Source organism: Schistocerca cancellata, chromosome 5 (genome assembly GCF_023864275.1).
Source record: "Schistocerca cancellata isolate TAMUIC-IGC-003103 chromosome 5, iqSchCanc2.1, whole genome shotgun sequence".
NCBI lineage: Eukaryota > Metazoa > Arthropoda > Insecta > Orthoptera > Acrididae > Schistocerca > Schistocerca cancellata.
Genome location: NC_064630.1, coordinates 212,181,461 through 212,201,033, shown reverse-complemented (window position 1 = coordinate 212,201,033; position 19,573 = coordinate 212,181,461). Strand labels below are relative to the sequence as shown.

The window sequence follows — 19,573 nt, the reverse complement described above, 5'->3', positions numbered from 1 at the left end:
AGGACAAAACACACAAAAAATGTGGAAATGTGTGAGCTTTCAGAGCATCGCTTCTTCTTCTGGCAGCAGGGTGGAAGGGAAAAGAAGAGGGATGCAGGAAAAGCTTTAGTGAGGTTTAGGAAATTGGAGGAGTGATGGAAATTTTACTGGAACCTCATCTCAGGGGAGACTTCCTACACGCATCAAAAAAAGTTTTGCATCACCTCACTTCCAAGAGTTCCGGAACCTGTACAGAAAATTGGAATAGAGTTCAACCTAAACATTATTTCTGCCCTTTTTATTGCTCATGAAAACCACACATTGCATGTTGTACCACCATACAGTGAGACCTTCAGAGGCGGAGGTCCAGATTGCTGTACACACCAGTACCTGTAATACCCAGTAGTACATCCTCTTGCACTGATGCATGCCTGTATTCATTGTGGCATACTATCCACAAGTTCATCGAGGCACTGTTGGTCCAGACTGTCCCCCTCCTCAATGGCAAGTCAGCGTAGATCCCTCAGAGTTGTTGGTGGGTCACATCATCCATAAACAGCCCTTTTCAAGCTATGCCAGGCATGTTCGATAAGGTTCATGTCTGGAGAACATGCTGGCCACTCTGCTCGAGTGATGTCGTCATCCTGAAGGCAGTCATTCACAAGATGTGCGTGATGGGGGCACGAATTGTCATCCATGAAGACAAAGGCCTCACCAATATCCTGCTGATATGGTTGCACTGTCAGTTGGAGGCTGACATTCACGTATCGTATCCCACATAATGCCACCCCAAAACATCGGGGAATCTCCACCTTGCTGCACTCGCTGGACAGTGTGTCTAAGGCATTCAGCCTGACTGGGTCGCCTCCAAACACATCTACCACAATTGTCTGGTTGAAGGCATATGCGACACTCATTGGTGAAGAGAACGTGATGCCAAACCTGAGCAGTCCGTTCGGCATGTTGTTGGGCCCATCTCTAACGCGCTGCATGATGTTGTGGTTGCAAAGATGGACCTCACCATGGACATTGAGAGTGAGAAGTTGTGCATCATGCAGCCTGTTGCACAAAGTTTGAGTCATAACATGACATCCTGTGGCTGCACAAAAAGCATTATTCAACATGATGACATAGCTGCCAGGGTTCCTCTGAGCCATTATCCATAGGTAGCGGTCATCCACTGCAATAGTAGCCCTTGGGTGGCCTGAGTGAGGCATGTCATCGACAGTTCCTGTCTCTCTGTATCTCCTCCATGTCCGAAAAACATCACTTTGGTTCACTCTGAGACACCTGGACACTTGCCTTGTTGAGAGCCCTTCCTGGCACAAAGTAACAACGTAGATGTGATCGAGCCGTGGTACTGACCATCTAGGCATGGTTGAACTGCAGACAACATGAGCCATGTACCTCCTTCCGGGTGGAATGACTAGAACTGATTGGCTGTCGGACCCCCTCCATCATGCATGGTTGTTTACATCTTTCAGCAGGTTTAGTGACGTCTCTGAACAGTCAGAAGGATTGTGTCTATGATACAGTATCCACAGTCAATGTCTATCATCAGGAGTTCTGGGAACCGGGGTGATGCAAAACTTTTTTCAATGTGTGCAGATGGGATCCTTCCACATCATCTTATTCTATGGCATTTTCATTATCTCTGTGTGAATGTTACACTGAATGTTGTTATAATTTCTGACACATACATATCTTTTTAGCTCTTTCCAGAGAAAAGTTAACTACTGCTGCAAGTAGTGAAGTAATTCAGAAAACACAAACAATGGAAATTTCAGCTAGGAATACCAACAATGTAGGGAAAGACAGATTGCTACTCATTGTAAAGAAGACATGTCAAGTTGCAGACAGGCACAATTAAGACACTTACATAAACCTTTTGGCCACATCCTTCATCAATAACACACACACACACACACACACACACCATTTACACATACAAGCAAGCACACCTCACGCACACGACTCCCAACTCCAGCATCTAGGGCCAGAATGCCGAGATGCTGGAGTTGGTGGTTGTGTGTGCATGATGCTTTTGTGTGTAACTGTGCCTGTCTGCAATTTGATGTGTCTTCATTATGGTAAGTAGCGATTCAGAAAATACTTTAACTTTGAAGTAAATGTTGATGTATTTTTGAATAGACCATTTCACTTTATTTGACTTGAATATATTGTGAGATACGTAAATCACATTTCTTATGATGATATGATGCACACTTTTAGTTAAAGAAATCTGGGTTTTACCACTGTAATAATCACTTAGTGTTGCCAAATACTGTAGTGTGTATCATAATTAGGCATAATATTTGTGTCGTTTCAGTACAGTGCAATGTATTTTTAAAATATCAAGAATAATTATCACAAATTGTAATACGGAAACTGAGAAAAAAACACAATTTAAGGTGAACTTTTTTGGTAGAAAATTATGTTTGATAGAAACATTGTTTCCTAAAGAAATAAAATTCTTTTCAGATTAATGAAAAGATGATGAATAAAGTTCTGAGCTACATTAAGGCAGGAAAGGAAGAAGGAGCTCGTGTTGAATGTGGTGGAGAACGTATAGGTACAGCTGGCTACTTTATCAAGCCAACAGTGTTCTCAAATGTTACTGATGACATGAAAATTGCGAAAGAGGAGGTAAGAACTTTATAACATTATCCTTTTTACTAGATGAAATTTGCTTGTATGAGGACTGCTAAAATATGTCCTGTTTATTATTGCCAATTTTCCCCTTTTCAAACAATTAATCTATAGGTTTTCATAAATTCTAACACATTAATATTTACAAGACACTATAGAGAGTTCAACAAAAATATTAAATGTTTTACATTTGATCTTTGTATCTTTTATGTTTGAGTACAGTGCTTTACAAAAAATGTTTCAGATATTTGGCCCAGTACAAAGTATTCTAAAATTCAAAACTCTGGAAGAAGCTATTGAAAGAGCTAACAATACGACTTATGGATTGGCATCTGGAATTGTGACTAAAAATATTAATAATGCCCTGGTGTATGCAAATGCTTTGGAAGCTGGCAATGTCTGGTTAGTCTTATTCTCACTATCAATATCTGTTGATATAATGAATGAATGCTGTTCTTGTCAACAATGGTGATGTTGATTATGTTATTTATTAATATTATCATGACAGGCAGTTTTATTCACTTCTTTCTGTGTGACCTTGAGTGATAAACAGGTTGTTATGAGATTGAGATCTACCCAGTGTTTGTTTGTTTTTGACAAGTCTTGGCCCTGACTAAATGGTCTTGCTGGTAACAACAGGCCTCTACTTTAGAAGTTAGTTAGTTATACGTTCCATGGCTCATTTGCACAATGAATCATAATGACATGTCATTTTACATACATATCACAACTTAATTTTTAAATATGGCTACATGCTGAACATTTATAAAGTTTTTTATTTTTTTAATTAACGTGGTCTAGATTATTTTGTGTATTAAATAATAAAACTGCAATATTATGAAAAGAATAGATTGTTACTCATCATAAGGATGACACATTGAGTTACAGATAGGCAAAATGAAAAGACTGTTACATATTGAACTTTTGGTGGCTAAAACCTTCTTCAGAAAAACACACACACACACACACACACACACACACACACACACACAAACACACAATTCACTGCTCTGGCCAGAATGCAACTGTTGCATTGCTGGAAAGCAGCAATCCTAAGTAGGGTGGGGAAGATGGTTGGGACAGCAGGGTACTGACACCAGGAGAGAACAACACTTGTCTGGTGGAGCCTGCAGGGATTAAAAGTCAGCAGGACAAGGGACAAGACTGCCAGGCACAGTGTTGGGAGGCTGTGTGGGAGTGGGAAACTGGGAGCAGAAAATAAGAGGAGTAGAGAAAGAGAAATGACCGGTGGGTGCGTTGACAGGTTGTGGCACACAGTGAGGATGAGGGGTCATACAATGGGAGAAGGTGATATGACACAGGGGGCAGAAACTGTTGGGTGGAGGGCGTGAGGGTAAGAGTGGAGGCCAGGATAATTTTGGGAATGGAGAATGGGTTGTAAGAACTCACATCTGTGCAGTTCAGAAAGTTGGTGGTGGAGGGGAGGATCCAGATGGCCCAATTTCTAAAGCAGCCATTGAAACAGTGATGTTATGACAACTACATGTTGTGTCACAGGGTGGTCCACTTTGCTCTTGGTCACAATTTGGCAGTGGCTGTTACTCCAGGTGGACAGTTGTTTGGTAGTTATACCAATATAAAAAGCTGTGCAATGTTTGCAGCAGAGCAGGTATTACATGGCTGCTTTCACAGGTGGCCCGACCTCTGATTGGATAAGGTTGTGAGAGGATTGGAATAGGAAGCACAGGGTGGACTGGATAGGTCTTGAACCTGGTCTTCCACAGAGATACGATTGCTGTGGCAAGGAGATTGGATTGGGAGTATCATAAGGATGGACTAGGATGTTATGTTTGGGTGAGTGAACACCACTTTAAGAGCAATGAGAAGTGTGGTGGTACTTAATGGTTACTGCTAGTATCATTGCTCTTCCAGACGGCATCCCATACGAGCAAACCAGTGGCATCTTTACCTGCAGTTACATGCACTTTAGGTACTGGGCTGTGCATGGCTTTGTTGAAAAAGAATAGTTCAATTTAGTCATAGGGTTGAGCCATGCATGTCTGCTTTCAGGCCCTAAAACTAATTCACTGCAAATAATCTGTAGCTGTGATCCTGCAATCAAATAGTCTATGAATTGGCTAGAATTGAGATTCAATAAAAAACACAGAAACAAAAAAAAGAAAAGTTAAATGAATAATTTAATAACAAGAGTTCTATTGTGTGTAGAATCAATGAGACTGGAGACATACTAACAGACTTCTTGAAAAATATCATCCACACATTTCTGAAGATAACAAGGGCAGATAAGTGCAGTAACTAGTACACAATCACCTTAACAGCTCATGCATCCAAGTTGCTGGCAAAAATAATATACAGAATAATGAAAAAGATAATTGAGGAAACTTCGATGTTGATTAGTTCTATGTGAGGAAAGGTAATGGCACAAGAGAGGCAGTTCTGATGTTATGCTTGAAAATGGAAGCAAGACTTCACAAATATCAAGACTCATTCATAGAATATGTAGACCTAGAAAAAGCATTTGTCAATTTAAAATAGTGCAATAGGCTCAAAATTCTGTGAAAAATAAGAGCAAGCTTTGAGGAAAGATGGATGCTATACAATATGTGTACACAAGAATCAAGCTGGAAGAATATGAATGCAAGATCAAGAACAAAGAACATAGATAGGATCTATGATGGGGGTGCAATGTTTCTCTCATAATGTTCACTCTATACATTGATGAAGAAATGATGGAAATAAAAGAAAGTTTTAAGTGTGGGTTTAAAAATCTGGGTGAAAGGATATGAGCAATAAGATTCACTGATGACATCACCGTTCTTAGTACAGGTGAAGAATTACTATGGGATCTGTTTATTGCAATGAACAGTCGTAGAGTCAAGAAAATGAATTCAGAGTAAATGGAATTGGTGACCAAAAAGTATATGAAGTTAAAGAACTCTGCTACCTTGGGAGCAAAATAACACATGGTGGATGAAGCAAGGAGGACAGGAAAAGTAGACTAGAACAGGCAATGAGTGCATTTCTTGCCAAAAAAAGTTTACTTGTATCAAACATTGGCCTTCATTTGAGGAAATAATTTCTGAAAACATACATTTGGTGCACAGCATTGTATGCAAGTGAAACATGGACTGTGGGAAAACTGGAAAAGAAAATAATTGAAGTGTTTGAGATGCGATGCTATAGAAAGTTGTTAAAAATTAGATGGACTGATAAAGAATGAAGAGGTACTCAACAAAATGGCAAAGAAAGGAATGTATGAAAAACACTGATAAGAGGAAGTAACAAGATAATAGGACATGTGATTAGACATCGGGAATTCTTACATAGCACTAGGAGGAGGTGCAGAAGTTAAAACTATCTGACAAGAATAACTGGTAACATATGGTCCGAGTGCTAATCTCAGATGAAGAGGGTGGCACAAAAGAATAATTCATGGCTGGCTGCACAATACCAGTCAGTAGACTGATGACTCAAAAATAAATAAATAAATAAGAGCTGGCTGTGATAGACTTAAAGAGATGAAATACTAAGGTGTTCCCATCATTTCTTAAAATTGTAATTGCACAAACTGTTTGTAAAATTGTTGATTAGCATTAGAGATACTAATTTCTTGACATACCATCATTGCTCTGTTCATCCACTGTAGTGTATTAAATCAGTAAGATACTTATCTGCTATATGATAGGTGTTGTACTACACTACCCACTTTCTTCATTTAGTTGTGTAATTAATTTAGCTTCAATAATTGAGGGTTTACCTACTCCCTTTTTTTTTATAGGATTAACTGCTACAACGTCATTACACCACAAGCACCATTTGGTGGCTACAAGCAGTCTGGAATTGGCAGGGAACTGTAAGTAAATAGTATAGATTAAAAAGTAAAATGACATAACTAGTAAAGCAATTTTTGATTATGCTACTATGCCTAATATTTTTCAGGGGAGAAGACACACTGCAGGAATATCTGCAGGTAAAGACTGTGTCTGTGAAACTTCCAAGCAAATCGTAAGATCTTTCAGCCATCAAATAAGAATTTTGTTCTGTTAAACAAATCATTATTGTGAAGCTTTAACAAACTTTTGTGCTGATCATATTGTAAAACCAGTAATATGGAAATAAATTTATATATATATTTTTTTATCAGAGTATTTACTTTCTTTGTAATTGGCACCTTTCGCTCATTTTGGCAATAAAACTTATAACTATCATATGACTTTTGTAGATCAGTTTATAAAACAAGGGTAATTTTTAATATGTACAGAAGAGATGGATAAACTTTGGATAGAATAAAGCTAACCTAGTACAACACAACAATTAAAAAAACTGAGTGTTCACCCATTAAAACTGTAGTAAATAATGCAGAATACATTACCATTTTTCATTAATATGCACAGTTCAGCTAGCAGCACTCATGCAACATTTCTTAATAATTTAGATCTTGCATTAAATAGTTTAATAAATGTAAATATAATTACAAAATAATAATGTTACAGGGAGACAAAATGGCTGACAAGTACTTGCCTTCAGGAGGAAAAATTTTAAGTACTGTGTGTGTGTGTGTGTGTGTGTGTGTGTGTGTGTGTGTGTTTGTCAGGTTTAGAGGCAGCCCCCCCCCCCCCTCCTTCCCCATATGGGGAGGACAATCTCAGTTGAAAAATGGGAGGCATCAGAGAAAATCTGGGATAGTTTTTTGTATTTTTGGACATTTATTGACTGTTTAAATTTTATCCCCAAAGAATAAGTTCTGGCCAGGCATTCTGTCTCCTTGTAATTTTATGGTTCTCTCCCTTGAATTTTTTTATGCAAATGATATTGTGTTTTCATTTTAACAGTGAATACCTTAAAGAATAAAAATTGAAAGATTTTCCTCATTTAACCCATATACCAAGCAAGTAATACATGTACATTACTGTCCATTTTCCATACAACAATTATTGCAAATGCTACAACTGCTTTAGATTATATATAATCAACATACAGGCAGATAAATAAACAGTAAAAGTGGTTGAAAATAATCTTACTGTAACAGAACAAATTATCTTCATAGAACCAAAGCCGAACAGTGGGAAGCTCAATGTTAAGTGCCAACTGTTCTGTAATAATATATTGAAGTATAATCTTGTTAATGAAGGCTGGACATAAATCGTCAATGGGGAAGGCAGTATGAATAAAAAACCATATTATGTGAGTGTATACATAACTTGTAAAGTAAGACAAGAGAACAGAATTGCATAGGGAATCATTGTAACTAGCAAAGGTTTAAGGTCCTGACAGAATTAGTAAATATAAAACTCATGTTCAGCACAGTATTTAAATGTTTCTGTGATGAATACAGAAAAATCTACAATAGTCATAAAATGTTCAAAGGAAATAACCACTGTAACTTATCTCCATAAACAGAGCTAAGACTGTATCACCTCATAAAAAACATGACAGGCAAGGAGAGTAAACCTAAGGAAATCAGATGTAATAAGTCTTTACAAAGAAATCCAGACTATGTACCCAGTGGAATTAATGATTTATTTATAAACATTTGGAAAAATCTAATAGGCAACATCTCAGTTACAATTAATAATGATATAAATGGTTAGCAGAGAGAAAGATGCCAAGCAAATAATACATTTCTCTCTTTCATATGTAAGTTGAAAAAATATCTTAGTCCCAACATCTGCATCATCTCAAATTAACAATCAAACTGTTAACTGGCAAATATGCTGGCTAACATAATTAACAAATGCAGTGCAAAAGGACTGTTTCCTGCAAGTTAAAAATTTCAGTGTAAACAGAATGATACCAAGAAACCTGAAAACCACATACCTGGGAGTATGCTAGTGGTATCAAGTATCTTCGACTGTATACTGTAAAAAAAAAAAAAAAACCTCATTACATTGTACAATATACTATTCAGAAGTCAAAATGGATTTCAGAAAAGAAATTCAAAATGTCAGCAACAAAAGAATTTGATGACTTTGTACTAAAGGAACTCCAGTAGGTAGAATCAACAGCTGGAATATTCTGTGACCTATCAAAGCTTTTGATTTGGTAAGTCATGTTCTAGTTTGAAGAAAGCTAAAACTTAGGAATATCAGATGAGAGGAGTAACAGGTACTTCTAAGAATTTGAGAATTATGTCACAAGGAAGTGTGCTAGCGGCTAAATTTCTTAGTCTACATGAGTGACTTCTATCCAATTTGCTAAAGACACCAGTGGCGTATCCCGAAAATATCGGTAGGCTATGGCATGCAACATGCAACCAATTGTGACATTGTTCACTCATCATGGTTTTATCTGTAGCAGAAATTCACTCTGTGGCTTCTTGCTGAACTCCGCAGCAGTGCCGTCGAAAAATGAGTTTTCTATTGAAAGGATGGGTAGTTTGGAGAGACAAATTTGTCCTTGCACATTCCTAATGAAGGTCTTTGTTCTTTTCACTGCAGAAAATGATCTTTCTACTGATGATGATGTAGCTGGTATGGTTAAAATCATTTCACAGATTTAGAGTTCTGGAATTCCAGTGTGAAGATTATTTTGATACAGGAAACTTTGTGTTTCCTTCACAGATTTAGCTTCAAGAAGTTGTGACATAGACATAGCACTCACTTTGAAACTTAAGCGAACAATACCAAAAAACTTCCCATATATTGTTTTTCATTTTTCCAGTACCTCCTTGGGAAGCACATCTGCAAAGCTTACGATCATCTCTGAGCCAAATATTTCAATCAATGTGAAGACAGTCAGTGAAACATATCTGACATTTATGTTCATGAATATAGTATCTTGTAAGATTATAGTATCTAATGTCTCAAGAGTGCATCCTCCTGTAGTTATCCTTTACATATGTTTCAGTGCAGTTTCTCTTCCTTTACTTCCTTGGAGTATTACATATGCTTTCAGCCTTGCACCATATTTTCTCAAAGCAATGGTATCTCTTAGTGCACAGCTTTTCTTTCGAGTCTTCCACACCTTTGCTGCAAAACATGTCTAAAGATCTTGACTGAACAATGTTAAATGTAATGTTTCTCAGTGAAAACAGTTCCTCAAACACACACAAGATGAAGTTAAATTGACAATCTCATAACATCATGAAAAACCCACATACTTCATTAGTAGCAGCTGTGTCCAGTTTTGTGGATTTTCCAAAGTGTTCTCATACAAATCTTCAGATTCAATATTACAATCTGGCAGAGTTTGTACCCAGTAACTTCAATAATTCCATGTTGTTGGTGCAAGTTTTGGAAATCTCTTCTTCTATGCTGTATCTAATAAGGCTATGCTTTTCGAGGAGTGTACAAAAATTGTTACAAAACCACTGAGATTAGAAGAAAACACTCTACATGCAGTTGTACATGACATTACCTGTGACAAAATCAAATTCAACTTATGACAGTGCATAAATATGCCATGTGCAATTACTTCTTTATCTTCTGTTTGTATACCATTTGAATGTCCCACCATGATGGCCACTCATCATACACCTGTGCAACCGATATATTTTTGCATTCAGCTTCTTCAACATGGTATATTTAAACATTTTCTACAGCCTCCACCTGTTTCTCTGCTAATGTCACTAAATGCTACAAATATTTCATAAATATGGCACAGCAGTCAGTGTCCCAGAAATGGTGCGCACACATTGAGGGGTAGTAGAGGGTGTCGTGAGGAACAAATTTAGGACAGGAGCCTGTGTCTGGAAACATCATCCCACAATGCTTCAAGGCATTGAAGTTATAGGCACCAACACCTGCCACTAGGCCACCCTTTGGCAACAAATGTTACTTTGTATATTGATGGACCTTATGCAGAATGTCTTGCAGTGTTGCTCATTATTCAGTGATCGCAACTGATTGCCATGACCTCCAACGGATAAGATGGAAGTAACTGGTGCATATAAAGGCCTTGTCTGCTATGAATGTGATGCTCTGTTGCCTCAGTGGATAACTGTTTCAGACAGGGTTTCCATCCACAGTTCATTTTTCTCCTGGAATGCCCTAAACTCTCCATTGTTTCTGGCATACAGGAGAAAAGTAAACCTTTGTCCAAAACCATCATCTACCGAGGCAACAGAGCATCTCATTCATAGGACACATGGTCTTTTTATACAGTAGCTAGCTCTGTCTTCTCCAATGGCGATGGTGGCAATCCGTTGTAATTACTGAATAACAAGTGACACTGCAAGACATTCCAACTATGGTTTGTCAGCGTACAAAGTCACATTTGCTGCCAAAGGAATGGCCTAGTGGCAGGAGCTAGTGCCAATAACTTCCACACTTGGGAGAGTCATTGGATGACATTTCTGTATACAGGCTCCTATCCTTGATTTGTCCCTCAGGGCACCCTCTACAACTCTTTGACATTTGTCGCAACATTTCTTGGGACATCCTGTATATATCCGAATAGAGTTAATACTTGTAAAATATTTGTGACATCCAATGTTTCATCTAGTAATGATAATAATGAGAGTATGGCATTGGTGGCCGGGAGACCCCTCGCGGGGCGGTTCGGCTGCCCCTCCACAAGTTCTTTAACGCCACTACGGCAACTTGCGGGTGAATGAGGATGAGATGATCAAAGACACACAACACCCCAGTCATCTCGAGGCAGAGAAAATCCCTGACCCCGCCGGGAATCAAACCCGGAACCCCGTGCGTGGGAAGCGAGAACGCTACCTCAAAACCATGAGAGGTGAACTTTCATCTAGTAAAACAGCAACAGAAGTCGCTTCTTTGATTGGAGTTTATATATTGGAAGGTTTGAAAGGGGATAATCTGGTGAACACAAAGGCTGTAGATAAGTTCGTTGTCAATGTGTCGTCAAACTCTCTTGGTGTCGTAAGAATCAGGTGGCCACTGTCAATCTCTTTAGTATTTCCCAATTCTGTTTCATTGCTTCATTGTGTTTTAAAACGTTTGCACACTTTCGTTCATCTAATTGCAAATCATTCCTACTTTTCCCAAGTGTACGCAGGGCAATTCATGCATGAATACGAGATTGACTCTTCTCACATTAAAACAGCAGTGTGCAGATTATTAAGTTCCAAATAACCAAAATCTTCACTATTCCAAGGAGTTTTGTCCTTTCTGAGCAATAAACATGGTCAACAGTAGAGTTTTGACACTATTCCATTGTCTCATAACCAAATTATTTTGTCATAAATAAAAGAATTAAATGTTGATATGAAATTTCTGGATTTGTTCTCTGCATTTTAATTGCTGACATGAGGAGTAGATCGATCATTTTAACAAGTACTAACTTTTCAGTTAATGGTTGTGAGTGGAAACATTTATTAAAAATGGTTACTATAACACTACTATTCAATCATTCAGTTTGGGAAACTACTAGTGAAAATATTATTTCGACACAGAAAGAATGATACATTCATCTATCACTAAATTCACTAATGTACGCTGAATTCAGGCCAGCAGAAGAGAAAATGTGGTGAATGCAATCTTCCTATTGCATGCATCCACCTATGTTAAATGCGAGTTTGGTGTGACGTCACGAACAGCCAAATGTAAGTTGAGAGTACCACCAGTTACTTGCTTGTAACTGTTAAGAACTATTACAAGGAAGTGCCTAAGCAGGTGCACCATCTCTTGTGCAGCACAGAAACTAGCTGTCGGTTGAAAGGAAAGAAAATACGAACTGTGAAATATGTATCATAGTATGATTTAATTATTATGCATGGACTTATAATGAAAATTTGTGCCTTAATGATTCATATATTTAGCACACAATGCGAGCATTGCATTTGTAGAGAATAAACCCATGGATGATGCAACTATTTCAACTAAAGAAACAAATCTGGAAGAAGTGACTAAATAAGCAGAAAAAATATTATTTACACTATTTTATACTAAAAAATGAAGAACAAGAAAACACAAGCTTCATGAGATTTGAAAACAATGAAACTAGGCACTGAAACTTTAACAAAAAGAAACTAGTGTGATATGAAAATGTCAATACTTATGGCCTTCACATGGACTATAAATGGACACAGGAAGAACACATCAGTAACATAAGCCATAAATTAAAGTTAGTCTACTATTTATTGTGGAAGCTAGCCCAGATAGTTAGTACTCAAATCCTAAAATCATTCTACTTTACACACTTCATCTCCACCAAAGGAGGTGGCACAGTGGTAACGTAGGAGCCTTGTATTCAGGAGGACGGTGGCTCAAATCTCTGTAAGACCACAGAATTTAGGTGTCCTGTGATAAACCTAAATCACTGAAGGGAAATGCTGTGGTGGTTTTATTTTATTTTATTTTTTCAAAGCTCGCGGTCAATTCCCTTTCCCATCTTTTCGCAATCTGAGCTTGTACTTCATTGCTAATGGCCTCGTTATTGATGAGACATTAAATCCTAATCTTGCTTCTGCTTGTGCTACTGCTGTGCTACATTGTATGGAATAGAGGTATGTGTGATCTCAATGAATATGAAAAAAGTAATCATTATGGAGAAAACAACTATCTTCATGTTGACCAGCAAGTTGCAGATTAAAATTCAATATAAACTTGATCCCTGGTTACTGTTTATTCAAAATGGCAGTAATCTGAGCCCCACTAATAACATAACTTCCCAAAATCCCCAACACTCATAGGAATACTTATGCTGTAGCCATTTGTTGTCCAGGGTTCAGTTCCATGGCTTTTATGTATGTTTGACGTGATATGTTTAACATTACGTAAATCACAAACAAAAGTTTTGTATAATCTTGGTTTATTATTCTAAAAAATGAAGAACAAGAAAACACAAGCTTCATGAGATTTGAAAACAATGAAACTAGGCACTGAAACTTTAACAAAAAGAAACTAGTGTGATATGAAAATGTCAATACTTATGGCCTTCACATGGACTATAAATGGACACAGGAAGAACACATCAGTAACATAAGCCATAAATTAAAGTTAGTCTACTATTTATTGTGGAAGCTAGCCCAGATAGTTAGTACTCAAATCCTAAAATCATTCTACTTTACACACTTCATCTCCACCAAAGGAGGTGGCACAGTGGTAACGTAGGAGCCTTGTATTCAGGAGGACGGTGGCTCAAATCTCTGTAAGACCACAGAATTTAGGTGTCCTGTGATAAACCTAAATCACTGAAGGGAAATGCTGTGGTGGTTTTATTTTATTTTATTTTATTTTTTCAAAGCTCGCGGTCAATTCCCTTTCCCATCTTTTCGCAATCTGAGCTTGTACATCATTGCTAATGGCCTCGTTATTGATGAGACATTAAATCCTAATCTTGCTTCTGCTTGTGCTACTGCTGTGCTACATTGTATGGAATAGAGGTATGTGTGATCTCAATGAATATGAAAAAAGTAATCATTATGGAGAAAACAACTATCTTCATGTTGACCAGCAAGTTGCAGATTAAAATTCAATATAAACTTGATCCCTGGTTACTGTTTATTCAAAATGGCAGTAATCTGAGCCCCACTAATAACATAACTTCCCAAAATCCCCAACACTCATAGGAATACTTATGCTGTAGCCATTTGTTGTCCAGGGTTCAGTTCCATGGCTTTTATGTATGTTTGACGTGATATGTTTAACATTACGTAAATCACAAACAAAAGTTTTGTATAATCTTGGTTTATTATTCTTCTGTGCATAAGCAACAGCACAGTGGTTAACACACTGTACTCTCATTCAGGAGGATGACAATTCAAACCTGTGTCCAGACAACCTGATTTAGGTTTTCTGTGATTTCCTCACATCTCTTAAGGCAAATGCCGGGATGGTTCTGTCGCGTATCCCCATGCACTTTGATTTTATTTACAGTTTACGTTTCATGGCACTTTTAAGTAAACTATATGTTGATTATTGTTGATGATCATGATGATGTCCCATATTCCGAGGAGCGTAGGGGATGATGCGGGTCCCCCGCACCGCTGACTAGGCAAGGTCCTAGTGGAGGTGGTTTGCCATTGCCTTCCTCTGACTGTAATGGGGATGAATGATGATGATGAAGACGACACAACACCCAGTCATCTTGAGGCAGAGAAAATTCCTGACCACGCCGGGAATCGAACCAGGAACCCTGTGCGTGGGAAGCGAGAACGCTACCGCAAGACCACGAGCTGCGGTCTGCGAATGCAAAAAATAAAATGCGGTTGTTGCTATGGGTTTCTGTAGTTGAAAATTTTAACTTTGTGCCCTCTGATCTTTTATGTGGGGATACGCACAATACTAAAAGATTTCCTGCTGTGAATGTATGATCTTCAATTTGTAGGACTATGTTCTCAGCATTCTGATCTGGCTTGTTAGAAATGGAACACTGTCATTACTGTAACTGATTACGAAATTAAACATGTCTCTCTCTACTTTCGTCTCTGAAATCCACTGAAAATTACTCTTATTATACACACAGAAGTTGCAGTATGCAGTGTTTGACAAACATGAAAGCTGCAGTGGAGTTTTTTAAATATTTGAACACTATTGATTGCCATGGCTAACATGAGAGCATGGAACTAAAAATCAAAATTGATTTTAATGTTATTAGCCAGACCAGATTTCAACACAGCAGTCTTTGATATCACACAAGTAAAGTTTTAACACTCTGATTTACATAAATTATTTACTACACAGATATTGTACTAGCAGTTGCCCATGTCCATCTGATAATAACATAACAAAATCTACAATACTCCGCTGGGGTTACCAAGAAGCTGAAAGAAATAATTTTAACGTAACATCACCTGCCCGCTTAGTTGCGGGAAAACTGCTTTCCTTCAATTATAGTTTGAATTTGCCACGACAGCAGCTCCTGTGATCGTGGTGCAGCACTGCGTCACAGAATATTCTAAATTCGCTGAAAACGGCTAAAAATGTGGAATGAAATACTGGGCAAGCTAGCTACAAATTATTACAAGCATTTTTTAACAATTTCTATATTCAAAATCAACATGAAATTCGAAGTACACATCTTTTTTATACATTAGTATCCAATGGCATCTTTCTCGATAAAAGAATAAAAGAAAGCTAACTAAGCATTCAAGAGAGTGTCACAGGCTCTTACAACATTCACAGCTACAACAACACACAGACATTAATGTATAAGGCTCCACTATTTATAAGCAATTTAATATGATTATATATATCCTTGTTATATTTTTAATTATCATTGTCTGCTTCAGTTTCCACACTCGCCGATGGCAAACGTGATTTGCAAAATGGGCATACATAATATTACACAAACATAAAAATGAAAAATAATTATTTCCTTTTTTACAGAACCTCAATGCTTTCCCGAGGAGTGTATGTGTCTCCTTCACTTTGCGAGCTGACCATATGCCTAGTCCCAGGATCATTGCAGTTTTGGCTCCACCATCCAGGCTATGTGCGTTCAGGAAACCTGGAAAAACTGCCCTGGAGCTGTGGTCATCTCACCTGCTTTACAGTTGAACACAGTTCTATTGGTTCACAAATGAAGTTCGATCCTTGTCAAGGGTTCAAAATCGAACACAAAACATGATAGTTATTTGTCAAAAATGTTAAAATTCGGTCCTTTTCGAAAATGTATATTTATGAAAGTCCGCATCAGTGGTAATGATCAAGTTGATGTTTTGGGCAATGCATAAATATTAATCATCAAATAATTCAACAGTAGTGTTATAACTTTGCCTCACAATTTTTCATTATAGACATTATACTGTGGCAATATACTCATGCAAGTTTGTGTTGCTATTATAAAGAAAACATCTAACATATAGTGGCTAACAGGTTCATAGTTTGAGTTCATGATGTGAGTGAATTAAAGTGTTTGTCACTTGACGTAAGTTCGTATTACAGATATCATTCTGATGTTTAGTTCATCGACATTGAAGTTTTATGTTGGACGAAATGTTGAAGATGACGTTAGACAGTGCGTGCGGTGGGGTGTCGGCTGGAACACGATATATTAGCGGCTGTCGGGACTGACGCCTCATACCTGCAGTAGCAGCGACGGTGCAGCGGTTGGTGGCGCCTGCGCTGTCGCGGAATGTTCAACTAACTGTTGTTGTGGATGTTTCACCCGCGATCAACTGACTGCAGGCAGCACTGCACCCCATTGCTGCTTCTCCGCATGGATCTCTGTCACAATACATGTAACAAACTATCTTTAGGGATACACATTATAAGTTGTGAGAAGAGAATGCAATTTGATTAATCAGCGTTTATTGTCCAGTAAGCCGCCATTTCGCTGGTTTGCACAGAATATGTTGGGGTGATAACGGTTTGCATGGCTTGATGACTGAACTGCACTGTGACACTGCTATTGAGAGTTTATCATGCGCAAGTTGCACTGCACACTTTTATGTCGTTCTCACAGTCGATGCGCTGCCAACACGTGAAATAATTTCGGTTCACACACACTAGTTGTTTCCGCCGAGCAATTGTTTATTGTTATCATCTCCGAACGGATTACTAACCACTCCCTTACACACGGTAAGTTTATTATTATTTGAGAACCGCGTTATGACAGTTTGTAACTCGACATTCAGTTTACTTCAACGTATATATTGATGCAGTTCCAATAGTCTCTCTCTGTCCCTTCTACACACAATATTCTGTCTGCAAGATTGCGTATGCACACACAGTCCATCTGGAATGTATGTTAACCCTTTCTTACACTATTACTTTAACTTATGATGAGTCTATTACATTTACAATGCTCATTGCACTTTTCTTAACATCGTTACAATGCATAAATGACCTTTTTTACAATTACTTGAAGGTGTGTGACATTGTGCAATAGTTTTTTCTGTGTAGCTTGCCAACTTCTCACTCCTCGAATAAACAGATCTCATCATGAGCATAGCAGATGGACTTGGGCATATTGTTCAATAAATACTTTATTTGGTGGTAGAATTTTCACGAATAATCTGTCCTACGGGACTACAGTGTAGTTTCCACGTAGAATGAATTAATTGGCATAACGCGCAGTTAATGCTCAAAGATGTGTACAAAATACACAGGATTCAATTGAAGCATTGGTACATGCAAAGTGTACATCACATAATAAGGGTTCGGTTCTGACTGAATTTATTCCAGTGTCGCTCTCAAATCACTATTGATGGTAACATTGGTATACATAATCATTCTATGACTCAAAATTACTTTCATTTAAATAGAGACCCTCTCACACTTAAATCTATTATAGTACTATATGAAAATGAATCATCAATTATCTATACACATTGTAGTGAAAAATGACTCAAGAAATTGTTCAATGCTTTCTAAACAAGAAATTGTTCACTGCTTGATAAGCATGAAATATTTTTACTGACACTATTCTGTCAGTAAGCAAGTCTTCATCTTGCACATTAGGACACTTTGTAGTGAGTCTTCGCCCACACCATAAATATTCTTTAACTGTCTCGATTTTTCAAAACTGAATATACACAAATTCATACTTAAAACTAAACACACTTATATTCTAAGATACAAAAATGAAATTTTCTTACAGCTACTATTTACAAATTATTGTACAAATAGCTTCAAGTCTTTGCGTGGGTATAGTTGTTTGATTTTTCCAGTTTGAGGATGCGCCAACAGGTAACTACATCCATGTGGCACCTTAACCACTTCAAAGGGTCCTAAAGAAGTTAATTGCCACTTACTGTTTTGTTACAGCGTGGCTGACGATATGGGGTGGTTACGAATTAGTACCAAGTTCCCTATATTGTATTTCTGTGTGTTCCTGACACCCCTATCGTATTTTTGCTACCTCCTGGCGGCACAGCTTTGCTCATCTAGATTTTCCGGGCGTGTTCTTACGGGTGCAATAATTTCGGTGAGGTCCCGTGCGTCTAATACCAGACGAATTTTTCCATTAGCTTTCGCCGCTGCTACAAGAGGGCTGCCATACGGTGAGAGACAGAGGGTTCGATGATATCCCACTCTAACATCTTTCGGATCTCTTTCGCCACTTTCTCCCTTCTCAACCATGGGATGGAGTAAGACGCTCGGCAGTAAGTTTTGTGGGTCGTCACCTATATATGGTAGTAGTAACCATTGTAAATTCTGACAGCAGCTGCGTTAGCTGTTGTTTTTGCATAGGACTTAGACATTCAGATTCCTGAACTTTATTCTGGAATGCATCGACATTTACTGCAAAATCATTACTTTACTTGTTGGGATAGTAAAGATCCGTTGTTGGAGAATGTGGTGTCACCGCCAGACACCACACTTGCTAGGTGGTAGCCTTTAAATCGGCCGCAGTCCGTTAGTATACGTCGGCAGCGCCGGCTTTAGGGTGGGGCGACTCGGGCGGTCGCCCAGGGCGCCGGGGCCCAAGGGGCGCCACGTACTAAACGCATGTAAAAAAAAATTACAATTTACAATTACCCATTTCGCGAAACTAAAATATTATTCAGTCTCATTCAACATACGTCGCTAATCTCGCGAATGCGCGATGAATTCGGGGTAGCAGAAAAGAAATCATGCTGAATGCAATCTTCGTATTGTCTGCAACCATCCATGTTTGACGCGGGCTAGCACGGGCTCTACCAAAGCGCCTCTCTTATTTGTTTCAAGAACTGCAACAAGGAAGAGCCCATGCAGCCGCACCATCTCTCGTTTACAACAGAAACTACCGGTCGCTCCAAATAAAAGAAAATACAGACTGTGAAATATACATTACATTATGATTTAATTAATACGAATGTATTTATATCGAATATTTGTGACTTAATGACTCATGTACATTAATTAATAGATCATGTAATGCGTGCACTGCATTCATAGAGAATTCTCCCCTAACTTACTGAAATAATACAGCGCCACACAATGTTTGTTAGACTGCATATGTTGGCACCGCTACGATTTGCGCCCGCATGTCAGTAATTGTCAGTAAGAGTCGGAGGCAGCGGTCATGTTTTCGTGGCTGAATAATTGTGAGTGAAACGAGTGTCGTGACTGTGTCAACATTTTAATTTTCTGGTAGGTGCGAAAAACATTTTTATCTTTCAGTTCAG

At 38.2% G+C, this 19,573-nt stretch overlaps 1 protein-coding gene across 1 annotated transcript in view; it reads left to right on the top strand.

Moving 5' to 3' along the window:
- Positions 1-6,746, top strand: part of LOC126189030 (aldehyde dehydrogenase 1A1-like) — a 40,916-nt gene extending 34,170 nt beyond the window's left edge. The window contains exons 9-12 of the mRNA XM_049930862.1: positions 2,461-2,625; positions 2,873-3,030; positions 6,389-6,463; positions 6,550-6,746. Of these exons, the coding sequence (XP_049786819.1) occupies positions 2,461-2,625; positions 2,873-3,030; positions 6,389-6,463; positions 6,550-6,619 (468 nt within the window). The 3' untranslated portion in view covers positions 6,620-6,746. The remainder of the gene's footprint in view (positions 1-2,460; positions 2,626-2,872; positions 3,031-6,388; positions 6,464-6,549) is intronic.
- Positions 6,747-19,573: the final 12,827 nt, after the last annotated feature.